General features: G+C 42.6%; 2 protein-coding genes across 3 annotated transcripts; both read right to left on the reverse strand.

The window, feature by feature from the left end:
• Positions 1-224: 224 nt before the first annotated feature.
• LOC138634184 (trypsin-2-like) lies at positions 225-1,543 on the reverse strand. Its single transcript, XM_069720872.1, has 4 exons — positions 1,320-1,543; positions 1,075-1,219; positions 793-886; positions 225-446 (listed from the first exon to the last, which is right to left on the reverse strand). Exons 1-4 carry the CDS (start codon positions 1,444-1,446, stop codon positions 225-227), a joined length of 588 nt encoding a protein of 195 aa, XP_069576973.1. The 5' UTR covers positions 1,447-1,543.
• Positions 1,544-1,876: 333 nt separating this feature from the next.
• On the reverse strand, positions 1,877-11,555 carry lipea (lipase, hormone-sensitive a). Of its 2 annotated transcripts, none has more exons than XM_069720882.1 (11): positions 11,431-11,555; positions 9,059-9,308; positions 8,080-8,364; positions 7,805-7,895; positions 7,547-7,692; positions 7,269-7,454; positions 6,605-6,757; positions 6,197-6,341; positions 5,112-5,339; positions 3,769-4,145; positions 1,877-2,899 (listed from the first exon to the last, which is right to left on the reverse strand). In XM_069720882.1, exons 2-11 carry the CDS (start codon positions 9,296-9,298, stop codon positions 2,639-2,641), a joined length of 2,112 nt encoding a protein of 703 aa, XP_069576983.1. In that variant the 5' UTR covers positions 9,299-9,308; positions 11,431-11,555; the 3' UTR covers positions 1,877-2,638. The 2 variants fall into 2 exon arrangements, with proteins under 2 accessions (XP_069576983.1, XP_069576982.1); XM_069720881.1 differs by having other exon boundaries at positions 5,106-5,339.
• Positions 11,556-17,354: the final 5,799 nt, after the last annotated feature.

A 17,354-nucleotide genomic window follows, 5' to 3' on the forward strand; every position in this document is an offset into this window, starting at 1 on the left:
ACACAGTTTTAGTAGAAAACAAATTAAAAACACAATAAAGACTGCTACACACACAAGCTTCACTGGAGCAGTTGGGGGTCCTAAAGGGCACTTTAGCACCGATAATGATGGATGGTATTGTCTTTTTACTTTTCTCATGCAGGGGGTTGAACCAGGCAGTCTCAAGGTCAATAGTCAGCAAAAGAAATATTCATTAAAAATGTTACCATTGATAAAAAAAATATTCATAAAGGATGCATGAAATTAATCAAAAAGTGGAGAGAGTGTAAGTTTGTTCGGCAGGGTGATATTTTAATGTTAAAACTTGACTTACAAACAGTGAAAGAAGTCATGAGCTGGTCAGAAAAAACAGTATGTTTCTCAATAAAGTGTGTTGACAGCGGCAGATAGAATTTCCTCAGTGAGCGGCCCATAGTGGAGCGGAGCCAGTCGGTGAACTGACAAACCTGTGGAGGATAAACAAATGTCATTTCAAGAGAGGAAGGATAAGGGAGATAGGAGGAGTGTGAGGGTGTTGCATGCACATAATAAGAGGCGAGTCATTTAAAACAGCTCCTTCTGCAGAGGAGGATTTTTCTCAAAGGTTTAGCTCCTGTTTTAATAATGGCAGGATTTCTCCTTAGCAGAAGCTATTAATATAGATAACAACAAATACACGCTTCCTCTCAGAAAAACGCTCACACCATCCCCAAAAAAATAATAAATCCCTGATGACACCAGTGATGGAACACTTTAGTTAGAGGTTGTTTTTTTTGCCCAGAAAACTTCAGTCAGAGGTGAGAGTGCGCGAACCTTGGCGTAAACCCCGGGACGGTTTTCCTCAGCACAGCCCCATCCCCAAGACACCACGCCTTGGAGTTCCCCGTCACACACCAGAATCGCCCTGATGAAGAAATTATGGAAAAATAACATTCAATTATAACAATAAATATAACAAAATGAAAGCACAGCAAAACTCTGATATATCAATAATAGAAAAGAAGCACAAAAACATGATGCCGGCTGCAGAAAAAGGCATTTAAAAGGTAAAATCAGGAACAAAAAGAACGATGTCTTTAAGATCATGTTCATCATCTGAATTCATGGCAGGAGTCCTTGCCTCCTTCGAGGAAGCCGGCGCAGAACATAGAGGAGGTGATCCTGTTGGGGTAGGAGTTCTCACAGTCCTGCTGGGACAGGACGGGCAGATCCAGGCAGTGCAGGCACTTCAAACACCCGACTGGGACAAAAAGAGAGAGACAGAGAGAGAATCACATTTTCAGAGGCACACTGGTCTCATCTCATGTTGAAATCACACACCTGCTCTCTCCCAGACTTACAGGGACTCTTGGTGGCTCCCCAGCCGGACACCAGACACCGGGTCCCCGCTGCAGCGCAGCTGCCGGGCAGAGCGACGGGCCGGACGTACTCATCGAACTTTGCCGGCTCAGCAAGTTTGATCAGCATGATGTCGTTGTTGATGGTGTACCGGTCGTACTCCGGGCGGCGGATGACGGCAGCGGGAGCGATGAACTGCTCGGGCCCGTCCTTGTAGCTGATGTGGTCCCCCCCAGAGGTTAGTTTGATTAAGCTTCATAATGTTTTTAGTTCACAATGTGTTACATTTTTCTCGGTATAAACCTGCAAAGCAAGCTTGTATACAGCAATAACAGCCATTACCCACCATTTAAACTCAACTATGAAAAGGCTCATAAAATCAGGGAGCTTCTGAGGTATGCATGTATACATGTGTGAGACCTGAGAGTCACAGGGTCGGGAGGTTATCCTAACAGAGCAGGCAAACACTCAGAATAGCTGCTCAGACGCGTCCTTGTTAACATCGAGTACCTTTTCCGATTTCCTCCTCAACGCAAAAAGTTTCAAACAAGCACAAACAATCCTTGAGGTTTTCATTTAATACAAGCTTTAAATATAACAACATGAAGAAATACTGGAAATTATTGTACAGTATAACAAGTTACTTTCCCACTCGCGTCCAGACACGTCTGGTAAATACAATATGAAGGCCTTTTTATCAGTTTGTTGTAAACATGTGACAAACTGGCAAAACCAGATCATACACCGAACGAACCCAACTATAGTAATAATTATAATACAGTGCACCTGGAATGTGCTTCCAATACAAGTAGACCTTTTATCCTGGTAAGTTGAATTATAATAATAATGAAGGCAAAGTGAAACAAAGCTTTTTCTTCTTCAGTGTGTTCAGCATAACTTTAAATTCAAGGCACAACAGCCGCCCCTCCCTGAAACATCTCACATCAGGTGATAAATTACTGCAGGAGCTGGTTATGGTGATTTTCTGAAGTGAGTTTTTGTCAGTAATATTGCCACTGAGCTGAATGTAAATGTAAAGCTTGGTAGAAAAATACTTGTTGTAATCATTTATGATCATGTCAGTGCTGGTTGTAGATCGCTGAAGTTTTTTTTTTTAGCGGCTCTCTTGAGCGTTATTGCCGACAGAATATGCTGTGGAGTGTAAGTTTAAAGTGCAGCGTAAGTACTTCTGCTTCCTCCGTTGCACGCTCATAATTCGTTTCACCACATCACTCTCACCACATGATGTCATATCTCTTTTTTTTTTTTTTCTTCTTCTCTTAAATCTCAAAACTACAAAGTCCCCAGAACGCCCGGTGAATCAGCCCGACGGATTGGTGCTCTGAAATGTCTCTTCCAGCTTCTGTCGCTTGCGAAGACCGTGGGTCGGTTTCTCGAAAATCTCCCTCAGTTGTGCCACACAGATTTCTGCGGCGACCTCCGTGTCCTTGGCGAGCTGATACAGGCTGAGGAAGCCGTGCGGGAGGTCCTCCACCACCGTCAGGCTCACCGGCTGGCCCATGGCTCGCAGCTTCTTGGCAAACATCACGGAGTCATCCAGCAAGGCGTCCAGAGCAGAGGCCTGCGCGGACGCACAAAACAGTCAGCTGCTGGGAAACTGAACAATCTGCTGAGAATAACAGACTATAGTCTAACAGATACTGGACCTTTGAGCATATGTGGAAAAAAAAAAAACAGTAAACACAAGACTGTTCGATTGTATTTTCTCTTCTTAATACAGATCATGTAGATTTGTTAAAAAAAATAAAAATAAAAAAAATAAAAAAATCCACTTGTCAAGTCTCTGGTGCAGCAGTGATGTTTCCAAAGGACTTCATCTTTATGTTGTGTTTGGATTGTCCATGTTTCCACTATATGAGCTATCCAGTGGACAATCCAAACACAGCATCTGTTTACTGCAATTTCCTGCATCTATCAGCGGACATATTCACCCTGTTCTAATATACATGCAAAAATGTTTTCATATATGACTCTAACATACAACGGGAATGATGTCTGAGACCACATATTTTAACATAAATCTGGAAATAATCAGAAAAAAAATGATTGCATAAGAGAGCCACTGAGTCATTTTTGTTGATCTGGCTGACCAACCATTGAACCAGGTGAAGATGTAGCATGACCATTGTGAACACATTTTGCAGCCTGGTTATTGATCACCAAATTACTGACCACATCTCAGATTTATCAGGCTGAAAATCTTACTTATTGCCCTGATAACTTCAGCAAAGTTTGGGACTAAAGGTGCAAAAAGATGCCCCCCGGAGCAGCTAAGAAAAGCCCATCTTAAAATATTTAACTGTGTTTCGGCTGAAATGACACTTTGTTGAAAATAGCTGAGGCTAAGTGGATAAATTGTCCTGAGGTTTTGTAATAAACGATGTGATTTTGAGAAAGTCTTAACACCTCGTTGCCTCCCCCCTCTCTTACCACTATGTGTACAGGTGGCAGGCCTCTCAGCAGGTTGTTCGGAGCCAACAGGGGCGACACAAACGGGTTCCTGATAATGGGGCAGGACGTCTGGTGAACAAACGCCAGGCACTCGGAGCGAAGAGGCGCAAAACCCTCCGGGTAATCGAGGTGCCCGTCAGAGTTCGGTGCGGCGCTGAGAGTGAACGCCCTGCGGGCTTCGTTCTGCCTCTGCGACTGGGGGCGTGCGCCGCCTGAAGGCCGCATCGGGTCCAGAAAGGACTGGATCCAGTTGGAGGCGCCGTACGTGAGGTCACTGAGCAGCATGGCCGTGTCCCGGCTCAGACTGCTCAGACTGCTGCTTTCCACCGCGGGCTGCAACGTCCGAGAGTCGACACCTGGGAGGAAGACGAAAGCGAGGTCAGCAGGGGAAACTAAAACGCTGCAGAAAATACAGGAGAACACGGGTGAGATACAACATGGATGTGGCACTCGAGTTATCAGTGAAGGTATCAAGTCAGTAGATTTGTCCATCAGATATACTTTTACGTGGCTTTTTGTTATTAGTCTGAATAGCAGAGGTTAGTTGAACGGCACGAATGGGAGAAGATGATAAAGTAAATTGTCTTTTCTTTTTTTTATTTATTTTTTTATCCTTAAAGTGTCTAATAAAGAAAGCAGACCATCTTCATATACGTTTCTGTGAATGTTTATTTTAATGTGCGCGATGGGAAACAAGACTTTCTATCTTTCACAGAGAGCAGCTCTCTGGCTTATGATCTCCAGCAGCCGGATATCGGTTCAAAAATCATTGACAAGCCTGGTTGAAAAGTTGAGGTTGTCGCCCCCGCAGTCTGTTAAGGGATCTAAGGTGCTCGGCAACCAAATCCAGATATAAATGTGATGAGGTATAATCTCCTGAATCTTCCAATTGAGTGTTTGTATTCCAGGAGGTCTGAGAATTCTAATGTTGATCTTTTAGTCAGTGTGGATATATCGTATGCCGTCCTTACGTATAATGGCCTGTTGGAGGTTCAGAGCTTTCCGCTGTGGAAGTTAATAATATCTAGCTGGCCAGTCAAACCTTTAAAGTGACGAGGCGATGCCACAGTGCTAAAAATTAAACCAAGTCGGTTGACACAGACGGAAGCGATCAGAAAGTAGTTCATTATTCTCATCTTTCTTTCCGAACATAAATTCTGATATTCTGTATCTATATACTTGTGTGTTAAATGAGATGTGAAAACAGCACACACCTAACCCTGTGCACGCACACACACACACACACACACACACACACACACACACACACACACACACACACACACACACATATATACACATATACACACACATACCTATACCTGCATAGGCATTAATGCATTTTGCAAGGACACCAAGAGGCAACAGCGGGTCGATGAGCGTGAGCAGGCGGGAGGGCGAGGCGTCAGTGGTGAGCAAGGTGGCGGGGTAGGCGGCCATGATGCCGTCGGGGACTCGGATGCCGGAGGCTATGGCCTTCATGGACACGGTGATGCAGAGGTTCCCTCCGGCGCTGTCTCCGGCCAGACAAACCCGCTCAGCAGTGGAGCCTGGGACACACAGATGGAGCTATTAGTATCTAGATAACGGTAATAACAATTGCAACAGTATTAATAAACAACAGGAACTCCATAGCAGACTGTTTGGTAAATGTTTTTGTCTGAAACATTTTACACTACCACTACGAGATGAAACTATGAAATGGATCATTTTTTTCAAGTGTTTTATCAATGCACAGTAGGTTTAACAAAATGAATTTGAAGATATCACTTGGGGCTTCGTGATGAGCACTTTCCAAATTTTTTTGTCAAAACAAAAAGGTGAAAAACACAATAGACAACCAAATATATAATATATACAAATAATAACCCCCGAGCAAAGGACAACCAGTATTACGACATACACTACTAGTGTACCGTGTACATTTGCTATCTACAGCTGTTAAGTGAACATCGATACATTTTTAAGTTGTACAGAGACTTTTATACATAGTTAGAATTTACATATGTATGTATGTCAAGTGAGTCTATCAGTAGAAATATATGGAATAACTATAAGTAGCTGCTTACACTTACAAATGCTTTGAACTCAATGTGTCGTGTTGACATTGCTTCTAGTGCAAACCAACATAGTAACACGACTCTATTTATATTGCTCTACTTTCACTGTTTATTTTACCGTCTCGCTATTCTGCTGACTTTGTTTTTCCCGCTGAGTCATATCCCTTCTGGTGTTGCGTGTGCAATGACCTAATTTATTTCTTATCTTTACGGTTCGCAAAAGTCGCTTACATCTATAAAATCTACGATAAGAAAAGCGATTCCCGCGACAAAGACACCCTGAAATGTTCAAGGCATGAATTCTCCCAGATGTTTTCACTGTAATGTCGTGTGACTCGTGCACGAACCCAGCAGGTGGCAGTTATTCAGTGCCCAGCAGTAGGCGTAGAAACATTCCTCCAGGGCTCTGGGAAAGGGCGCCTCGGGTGACAGGGAGTAGTCGACGGACAGCACAGGCACATTCAGCTCCTTCGACCAGCTCCGAAGATAATTCTGATGCACGAGGAGGGTGGACAGAGAAGAGATGGATCGCAAACAAGAGCTGCTTGTTGTCAGTACATTCAACAAAAAATGTGTTTCTTTTGCAGACAGTTCGTAGGACTGAAAGATCTCGAACAAAATAATTACATTAGCTGTTATAATGGGATTAAGAGATCAAGTCGTAAAATTAACCTTACGATGACTTTAACAAACAGCTACAGCAGATGAAGACACTGTTAACGGCTGCGGTCCTCCACCAGCGTGCTCTGCTGTACCTCGTGGGATTTGGACGTCTGGGCCACAAAGCCTCCTCCGTGGAAGTGGATGAGCAGCCAGGGGGAGCGAGGCTGCTTCTGCACCCAGGGGAGGTGGGACACGGAGATGGGGGGAGGATCTGTACGAGAAAAAGCCTGAAGCTCTTCACTGTCCTATAAAGTAAGAGGACAAGTCACAGAGTAATTAATAATGAAGGAAACAAAGCGATAACGCAGATCATACACGATGAACAGTAAAGTTATTTAGCTAAAATATAAACTTCAAGTCCCCTTTTAATATCTAGAGATCATTACAATGAATACCAAAACTGTCTTTACAACATTCATCTTTTACTTTTACTTCCTGTGCCTTTTATTAGCACCTTGAATATTTTGGTCTGCCTCACGTACTGAATACCTCATTGGTTAACATTTTGTAATGTTTCTTCTAATAATGTCAAACCTTAAAATCATCACATGCCGTGTCGTGGGGACATTTTACTAAACATATATATCCATATGTAAGGACTAACCCTTTCTCTCTCTCTGTGACCTCTGTTGCCACATAAATAAAGTTCGCTCACACTTTTTATTTCCTTTTACCACCTCCTCTTGTTTTATGTTTCCTCACTAGTAGTAGTAATTTATTTTTTTAATTCCCGGTATTACACCTGCAGGTCCTCACCTGTCCCTGTCGGAGCTCGCAGGAGATCAGCCGCATGTGGACGGGCCCGGGGCCCGAGTGGGCGATTGGCGGTGACACGGTGGCAGAAAGCCTGGGGTCGGAGGCCAGAGGGAGGCGTAGAGGGACTGGAGGCAAAGTCAGGGTTAAATTGACCTGCACTGGGTTAGAGGATATTCTGTTGAAGCCCTGCATAGAGAAGGACAAGCAGGTGAGTGAGTAGTTCAAACACTGGAGAGCACTTCAGGTAGTGAAAGGGAAGAGTACTTGACCCTGCCTACTGTTATAAAGCCGGACTCTGTGAGGTTCCAGAAGGACTTCCAGAACTGCATGTCCAGATTCTGGGTGATGCGCTCGAACTCGGCTCCCCGCAGCTCTGGATCGATGACGTACTTCCCTGATGTGAGGAGAGAAAGAGCTGCCATACCTGGAGGGGGAGGAAAACGTATTTTAAAGAGGATCACATCTGAAAATGTCAAAGCAAGACCGGAGAGTTGAATTTGAATCTACACCACTGCATTTAAGGCAAAAATACTCACCTAACCCAGACTGCTGTTTCCCATATGTTTCTCCGTATGAAACCATACTTATGACAACAGTCTGGAGGAACGGGCGAAGGGTAGGAGAGAACTGTGAAAACAAACCAGAACGGCATTTAATAAGTAACGTCAACAATTAAAGCAGTAACAATTAGTGTACGCCAAAGAGTAGCGTGAGTGGGAGAAACGGGTGATTAAACCAGCATCTAGCGAAACATCTGAACTCCGACACGCCAAAAAAAAAAAGTGGTTCAGAAAATAAGTCACGGGCTGACCTGGAAGCCCAGACAGCGGCCGTAGAAACAGGCTTTGTGCATGGAGCTGTACTCCTGCACGAACCTGCGGCTCAGCTCCACGTCGTGCTGGGCGTACAGCTGGCCGTACTCGTTGTCGTTGAGGAGCCGCTGGGCGAGGTGGAGCAGGGCGCGCAGCTGGCACAAGGCACTGCAGTACGCCTCCATCTCACAGGTGTTGTGATCCGCCCGGAAGAAGGCGCCGTTGTAATTACCGGTGATGTAACGGCCCTTGTGAATAATGTGCAAAAGGCAAGACAGCAAAACCTGAAAAAAAGAAACAAGGAGAATTTCACGTACGAGGTAGGGAGGCCGCGTTGATCGGTTTAATTACAGGATACAGTAAAATATAACAAACTGTTTACAAGCTGCTGTGTAGCTTATGATCTGCCTGATGAGGGTATTTAATGAAATATAATCATATCAACAGGGGTCCTGCTTTAATGTCTAACTGTGTGAACATACTGGTGATTCCTCACATGATAAACCGGTAAATTAACTGTAAAACCTTTTTCATGTGAAGTTTCTTCATAGTTTATATATCATTGATCATAATTAAGACAAAACTGTATTTTGTACTGCAGTACGAACAAACAAATGAGGTCGTCTAACTTAAATCGTTCAGCAGAGATAAGGATGAGGAACACAATCACAGTCACGTTGTCACTTTGTGGTGAAATCAAGGTTCAATCTGAAAACTCCCCTTTTAGCCCTCTTTTGAAATCTGAGCGACCAATTATCTCAACCAACATTTGCCGTTTTAAACACAATTGTATTATTTGTGTTGTAAATGATCATAAAAATGTGACATTTTGTGTCTGCTGTTAATAACTTCAGTCTACAATCAAACAGGGAATAAACTGGCTTTTTTTTTTTTTTTTTTGCTTACTAACACAAAGGATTTGTGAGAAGAAATCCAAGCTCAGAAAAATATCCTTCAGGTCGGTGGGATGTGTCGTACCTTGACCAGGGTACGGTAGCCATTCCCGGGCGTCTCTTCATCAAAGTCGTAGTGGTGATAGACGGCGGTGAAGCTGGCGACCACTGGCTCCAGGGCTCGTCCGTGCTCCTGGATCTCCCTCATGCACGTGACCAGGCGCTCGGCTACGGCGCCGTACGGCAAATCGGAAGCCCCACAAAGGAGAGAAATGTTGTTTTGGCATACCGTCTCCAAGGCGTCAAACACAGCCTGGGAATCCATATCTGGACGGCTGGGAGACAGAGAGAGAGAGAGAGAGAGAGAGACTGAGACTCAGCACTTCAAACCTCCTTTCTATCTGCCCGTGTAGCGATCGACGCGGCAGACATGTGATGTCCACTGCATATCTTGAAGGAAAGCCCCGCGGGCAAACACACAGATGACCTCACAGTGCAACAAAACTCGGTGCTTTGGTGATTGTCCTCTTATCTATTTAATCATGGGTTGTACTTCCAGTACAACCGGAGGGGAGACCTTTGAAACGAGTCTGTCTGCCATCGACCCCGTGAGTCTCTCTCACTTTGATGTCATTAAGCAACACGGATGATTTCAATTCTAACGGTCATCCACCTCCATACTTACTATGAGTAAATCCTCTTGAACACAAACACATGCGTTAGCGGGAGTAAGTGGTCGTATTACAACATGACGTGTGTATCTGTTGTTGGATAGATTGACAATATCAATAACTTGTGCCTGCTATCTTTCTGGATGACTGGAAAAGACTTAAGACACGTTTTTAAATGTTTTTGGCTCGCAGTGCGATAAATTTTTTTTACAAACGATGTGGGGCTCCAACATTATCTTTATCTAAAACTATTAATTATCAATAATCACAAAAAAAAACATTGCGGGTTCCTAGAACGAAGCTGCGACCATCGGTATCAGAAAATACTGTATGTCAAGCAAAACATAACAAAACTAATTGCAGTACAGAGTGACATACCAATGACAATATGTTTGGGATCATGTTTGGATAAAAATCTGTTTAGACTGGTTCCCTCATATGTAAATTAAATTCATCTGAATTCAATTTCCAGTAAAAGAGTTAATCTCTACTACAATATAAAATTACATAAGATCAAAAATATTTTGCACCACAGCAGCTGTGAGGAGGGCCTGAGGCGGGCAGTGTAATCCGGACACTGTCACATTTCTCGTAATGTTCGTAAACACTGACGGCTTTATTGTAGTTCTGACAGAAGATTGATTGTGAGTTTTTCTATTTCTGGTCTGTTTCTGCTTAGACTTTTAGGTTTCTAACAACAACAACAACAACAACAACAACAAATATTCCTGTCCAGCATTATTATTTGCATACAGACAGGGAAATAGACACTAGACTGCAACAAAAAAACACAAACAAAAACACGTATTCATTTCACTTTGCAGTTATGCACCTACATTTATATATATATTTATACAACTTGAAGTTAAATGTTATTTCAAGTTATATTGAAGAAATTTTATCAAAATGTATCACGTTATCAGTAGTTGAGTACTGCTGTGAAGTTTACACTGCCTAGTTCACATACAGTTTTGAAATGTCGAGCTTTATTGCCAGTATAATCATACTAGAGTTACATTACTTTATTAAAGTGATTAAATAACTGCATACATATTTGAGTTTTTTTTTTTTTTTGCTTTAAAATGAGTTGCTGATTTAACTTTCTGTGGATTGACAAATGGTTTCAGCTCCAAACAGCTTAAATAAAAAAAATCATTCACGTCCAGTTTTGATGTGAGCCTCTGGGTGCATTCCTCACTACGACCTTTTGTTTTCCAGCTGAATCTCACCATTTTTTTAAATTTTTTTTCCCCCTAAACAAACAAAAAAAAGCCTTGCTTGTTCCCGCAGCCCTTTCGACCCAAACAGCTGATCGATGACGTACAGCTGTCAACAGGCTCCTCCGTCGCTGCCCAACACTGTCCCATATCAGCTTTCCTCACCGACACCAGCTTTTTATTTTTATTTTTTTTTTTACTGATAAAACGGCTCGTAGTTTTTTTTTTTTTTTTGAGGCGGTGTTTTTCCGCTAGCTTAACCTCCAAAACCGGGAGAAAAATCCTCACCGACAAAATGCGAAAACAACCTCCGTCACTCACAGCAAAGCAAACACTTCACAAACCGTTGACAACTTTGTGTACTTCCAACTGCCGATCGACTTCCTGTTTAAGTGCCATTAGAAACGCTAACACGCGCGGTGACAGTTGTCACTAAACGTTCCCGCGCGGGGTTAAAAACGCCACAAATGTGCCAGTCACGAAAGATATGTGTTACGATTATGTGCCGTCGTAGTGTGTGTGTTTTTTTTGTTTGTTGTTGTTTTGTTTGGTTTGTTTTTTTTAACTACCTTCACTCGCCCACGCGCATCGTCCTCCTGGATGTTCCTCGGCCGGTTTCTGTCAGCGCGCCCGCAGGATGACGGGTGACGTCACGTGAGCCGAGCGCGAGCGAGGAGGCTTCTGCGCGCGCAACAGGTAGCAACAGGTAGGCTAAAAAAAAAAAAAAAAAAAAATCCCCATTACCTCCAAAGTGCGCCACATTTTATGGTAAAAATATGCCATTGTGGATGACATGGTAGTAAGTAGTGCCGCTTAAAAAAAAGGTTTCTATTCTGTAAGATGGATTTACATCCCTCTCAATGCTTCACTGAGCCTTTATAAGCCATTAATAGGCTTGGATCTCTGTTTAGCTTGGTGTGTAATTCATTAAAGGTGCAATAAATAAGATTGAAGTCCTTGTAGTACCATTTTGTACTTTAAGAGGTGATAGTGAGTCACTGCAGTCCATCTTTTTGGTCAAATTTGCTGTTAGTTGTAGTTCACTTTTTAGGGCCCGAGCACCAATGGCGCGAAAGCCCTATTGTTATCCAAGCGATTATTATGATTCTCTGTAAACAACTGCATTTTTGGAGGTTTTATCATATTTAAAAACTCATGAAAGTTGGTACACCCATTTCTCCCGGCGAAAAATTTGGTATTTTAGTGGAATCGCGAGTGGGCGTGGCCAAATGGCTCGCCAGCGCGCCCTAAACAGATGTCCCGGCCGCTCCATTTACCTACATGCACGAAATTCGGTGGACACGTGTATCACACTTAGACGTACAAAAAAGTTACATTGCACCATTATGTCAACTCAACAGGAAGTGCACCATTTTGAATTTAGTCGCCATTTTTGGCGATTCGCACATGTTGTACTTTAACGAACTCCTCCTTCAGATTTTGTCGCACCGACTTGAAATTGAGTCTGTGCCCTCTTAACATGTTTGGAATTAAAAGTTATCAAAATAATTTGTTTTCTTCGATCGGTGTGCCGGTGGCCTGACGGCCAAAAAGTGACCCAAAAGTCATGCTATGGCATGTTGTTCAAAAAATGACCGGCATTTTCAAAGTCAAAAATGACTTAAGACGAAGGGGGGAATTGAACCCCAAACCTTTTACTGAGAGTCAGCAGTGCTAACCACTGTGCCACCAATCTTCCCGGGTGATGGGCTGCATTGTGAAAAATCTTTGGCTCACTGCAACCTATAACTCCACCGTCCACAAATATTCATTCAAATGCGACCAAAATTGCCGCAGACATTCTTTGGATAGTAGATATACGTGTTTTCAAGGGGGTCTGCAGTGATATTAAATATCTTCCTGTAATGTGTAGTGATGCAAAACTTTTTCAATTTTTCCAAACGTTTCAACTTCACTAAAAGTTGAATCACCATCAACAGGTGAAATCTGAACCATTAATATCAACCTTGGTGAAGTCGAATCTTTTACCTGTTGAGTTAACCAGACTGTCGGTTGAGTCTCTGGAAGCTCTGAGTGAACTCCGTGAAACACTTTCTCCTGCCGCGATTTCTCCTCCGCCACCGAAGATAGTCCAGCGGTCTACGACGCAGACTCCAAGCTGAAAACGACCTCATGAAGACACGGGTTCGAGCCCCGCCGAGGTAACACACACGGTTCACGGTTTACCCGCCGAGGTAACAGTCACAGTTTACCCGCCGAGGTAACACGCAAGGTTCACGGTTTACCCGCCGAGGTAACATTCACAGTTTACCCGCCGAGGTAACATGCAAGGTTCACGGGTTACCCGCCGAGGTAACATTCACAGTTTACCCGCCGAGGTAACATGCAAGGTTCACGGGTTACCCGCCGAGGTAACACACACAGTTCATGGGTTACCCGCCAAGGTAACATTCACAGTTTACCCGCCGAGGTAACACGCAAGGTTCACGGTTTAGTGTGGGCGAGTCCCCTTAATAAACAGAGAGCAAATCCCTCTAAGGGTAAGCCACACAGGTTCGGGTTTGTACGTGCAGTCATACTAATACCAAACCAAAGGTCAACAACAATACAAAACAAAAAAAAATACAAGTCCAAAAGTGACTTTTTTTTTTTTTTTTTTTTTTTAATATTTCAGACATGATAGAGTATGACACAGAGGTGTTAGAGCAGTTGCTGCACAGTGAGAAGTAACTTGAGGCATGCATGTCAGCTCAGGAAAAGGTCATACTCCAAAAAGTCATGAAAAGTCATCCAAAATATCCAAAGTATGTCGTCCAAAATATTCAAAGAAAAGTCATAGCATGTCGTCCAAAAAGTGACCCAAAATTAATTTTAGTATAGAGTATATTGTATATAGTATATTGTATATAGTATACAGTATATAGTATAGCCAGGGAGATGCGGCTAAGTTTGATGTTTTGCCGTGACACACACAGGAAGTTGATGTTTAATTGTTACTATAACTGATGATTGTAAGGTGTGATTAATTGAAAAATGGTGATTGGTTAAGCCTATAGTTTATGTTATAGCTTTCTTACAGCCACAGCAAACCCATACACTCTGTAAAGTTATACAAATAGCCACTTTTACAAGCAATATTTTACAACTACATATCCAGTCTACAAGAACTGTCGCGAGTGCAGAATGAAACTTCTTTCTTTCTTTACTCACCATCTGCTGTCTCTAGAAGTGGGAAGCAACACCACTGTTAGCTCTGCTTCTGTTTGGTCAAACGTTTCAGCCGTTTGTTTTTGTTTACTGTTCCAGTTATCCTGTCATGTGTCCAGCGTTGGACTGAGGGCAGACCGGCCACTACAGTGACTCACTATCAGGTGCGGGCTGTGCAACACAGTACCCTGACGTCTTTGACTTAAAATCAGGACTGTTATTTGTTCACATTTTGTTAATAGTTTTAGTTAACGTGAATGTTTTAGATTAAAAAATCTTACATATTGCACTTTCAAAATTGCTTAAACAGTACAAACAGTTATTAAAGTACTGTAGTAATAGTTCTTTTTCATTCTCGTTGTGTATGTATGAGATGGTGGGAGTCTCTAGTGGCCATAAAATTACTTGCAGCTTCAATGAGATATACAGAACTTTTTAATGAAAATACACAATATGGATATCTTTGGGCTTAAGATATCACCTTAGTCTTGAATTTGGCTGTGAATAATTGAATAAAACAATCCACATAACCAATTTATTAAGGATAATGAATAATGGCACCTTAAGAACTGGAATATATCTTACAGCTCGATAGAAATAATTCATAAAAATGCTAAATATCCTCCAAAGAAACTGTTCAGCAGTTATGATTGGTGTCATTTGTCCTAAATCCAAAATGTAGATTGAGCTGCAACCCCATTTTTTCTTAAACACAGGAACACATCTAAACAAGTGAAAAGATGCAGTACATCTCCTATTTCAACAAGACGTTTAAATAAGTATAGTAAATATATAAAAGATAAAACACAGGCATCGACGGCTTTAAAGTACAAGGCAGTGCATTGTCAAAGTGTGGTTTTATTTCCTATTGTGGTGGCGGGGTGTGGTTAGCTCAGCTGCAGGGGGTAGAGAGCCTGTCTCCAAGGAACCCCCACAGTAGCTCAGACCTGCTACACTGGTGCCCAAGGGGGGGGGGGGGGGACATGGAGACAGACTCAGACAGATAGCTCAGTCAGACGTTCGGGTGTAAAATGCCTTTATTTGCCCGGCCCACACGACAACGTCTCTGTGCAACCGCGTTCCTCGCCTCCTTCTCACTGCTCCCCTCTATAAGGGAGAGCTCATCAGTTCGTATTCGGCTCAGCTGCGCTCATCACACCTTCCCGGCACCGTTCCCCGAACCACTCCTCCCACTCTCTGCTCCCTGCAGCCGAGCTCACCACACCCCGCCACCACACTCATTATTACTCCTCAGCAGCAGAAGACGTCATGCGTGATTGACCGTAGTGCAGTTCAATTTACAGAGATAAGCGACTAATCTTACAGTCTGATAGTATGAGGCGATTTATTGGGGGGAGGGGAGGAGGGGGGGGGGGCAACATACTGTACATAATAAGTCACCGTTACTGTCACCCGTGTCTGATGTACCATTACAGTATTGATGTGACACCGTGTTGAACCATTTACATTGTAGAGAATCACCTGTTCTTTTACTAACCCACAGGTTGCTGATAAGTATCACACTTGTTCCACATATCAAGGTCACCTTACCGATTGTATGTTTATTAAACATTTCTGTGTCACTTCCCCGAACTGTCAACCCGAAACAAGCTCCATCCGACTGATGTCCGTGCGGGTGCGTTTATTTAACACCCTCTTCTGTCTGCAGGTTGACACCGTAAACACACCGTATGGCGGATGAACGGGTTTGTGGTAACTTTTTTTTATGTTTCAGTCTAAGACCTCCTTGTCCTGTTATCAACGATAATTATAGTAATTTTGATTTGTTGTTTCATACTGAGCTCCCTCCGTTTTGGCAGAAATAGAAACTAAAGAGGATTAAAAACAAATTACATGTGTGTAGTGCTTGTTCACGTGATTTTGTCCAATTTATAAAAAAAAAAAAAAGGCAGAGTCAGAGTGATTCTTCACATTTATTAACAGACACAAGCTTGTCTCATCAATCAATTATAACAAGTACTAAACTAAATATAGTAGAAAACCTGAAAATGATCACAGTCATAGGAACGAGGAAAATCTCCCCCAGGTTTTATTGTCTTTGTGTCTGACTTTTCTGGTTTCTCTTCCTCTCCGTGACTCTGCACTGTCCTCCGGGAACTTTCCCATCCCTTTACCAACAAGTCAGTACTCACGACGATGAGTTGTGTTTTTACAGTATGCTGTTGCTGTATATTTAGAATTGAAGAGTGACATAGTCAGTGTTGTGTTGTGTGTTTCTACTCTATCTAATCTATATTTAGAGCAGAGTTGATCAAAATATTATGTGGATTATTTTAGACTTCAGACTGTTTCATAACAATTTTGTTTGCATTCAATAATTTTAATGCAATATAATATTGCTTGATTCCTTCGTCCCTAAAAAAGAAAAGCAGTAAATTCTCATATTTAAGGAGCTGGAACCAGTGAATTTTGAGATTCTCTTGGTGTTTGAAGGAGGTTACTGACTTTGATGAAGCTGTACTTTTACATATAGCACCGTAATAAGGGGGATTTTGTTTTTTTATGTCTCTGTCCCAACAAACAGTCACGGCTGTGGATGCTTTAAGTTTTCGGGTTGTCCGTCTATCCGTCCGTACGTCTGCCCGTCCCATTCTCGTAAACAGGATATCTCAACAATGCCTTGAGGGAATTCTTTGAAGTCGGTCCGAATGCTCACTTGGTCCCAAGAATGAACTGGGTCAAAGGTCAAAGGTCAATGTAACTTCACGTCCATCCATTATTGTGAAAGTAATATTTCTGGAACACGTGAGAATTTCTTCAAATTTGGCCCAACAAATTAACTTACTCAATGACTGACTGACTCGATTCAGTTGGTCAAGGTTCTCTGTGGCCTAAAAATGTTTCGCAAGAAACACTTTTTTGGCCATGATTGAACGCCATAACTCAGGGACAGACGGGGAGATTGTGACCACATTTCAACTTTAGTTGGATACTGAATCGGTGACATCATCTCGGGCGGCCGCTGTTAAACTTTGGTGATTGAATAGATCTTCTGTGCTGTTGGGTTGAAGCCAAGTTTTAGAATTTGTAGCTTGCAAACTGCAACTTGACTGGTTTACAGAGACATACAACCGTGATAATTCTAGTTTTTCAACATATCTGAACAGCTTTGGAGTGGATTGCCCTGGAATTTGGTGGAGATATTCATAGTGCCGAGAGTATGAATCCAAATGACTTTGATGATCCTCTGATTTTCTTATATAGCGCCACCAACAATCAACGTATCCAGGGAAATATCTCAAAATGGACTATATGGAAGGGCACAACAGATTGTACATGGCTTAGATAATCCCTCACTTTTTCT

Source organism: Brachyistius frenatus, unplaced genomic scaffold, assembly GCF_029030835.1.
Source record: "Brachyistius frenatus isolate BFR_SWC_R1_liver_20210118 unplaced genomic scaffold, ASM2903083v1 Contig_253, whole genome shotgun sequence".
Taxonomy (NCBI): Eukaryota; Metazoa; Chordata; class Actinopteri; family Embiotocidae; genus Brachyistius; species Brachyistius frenatus.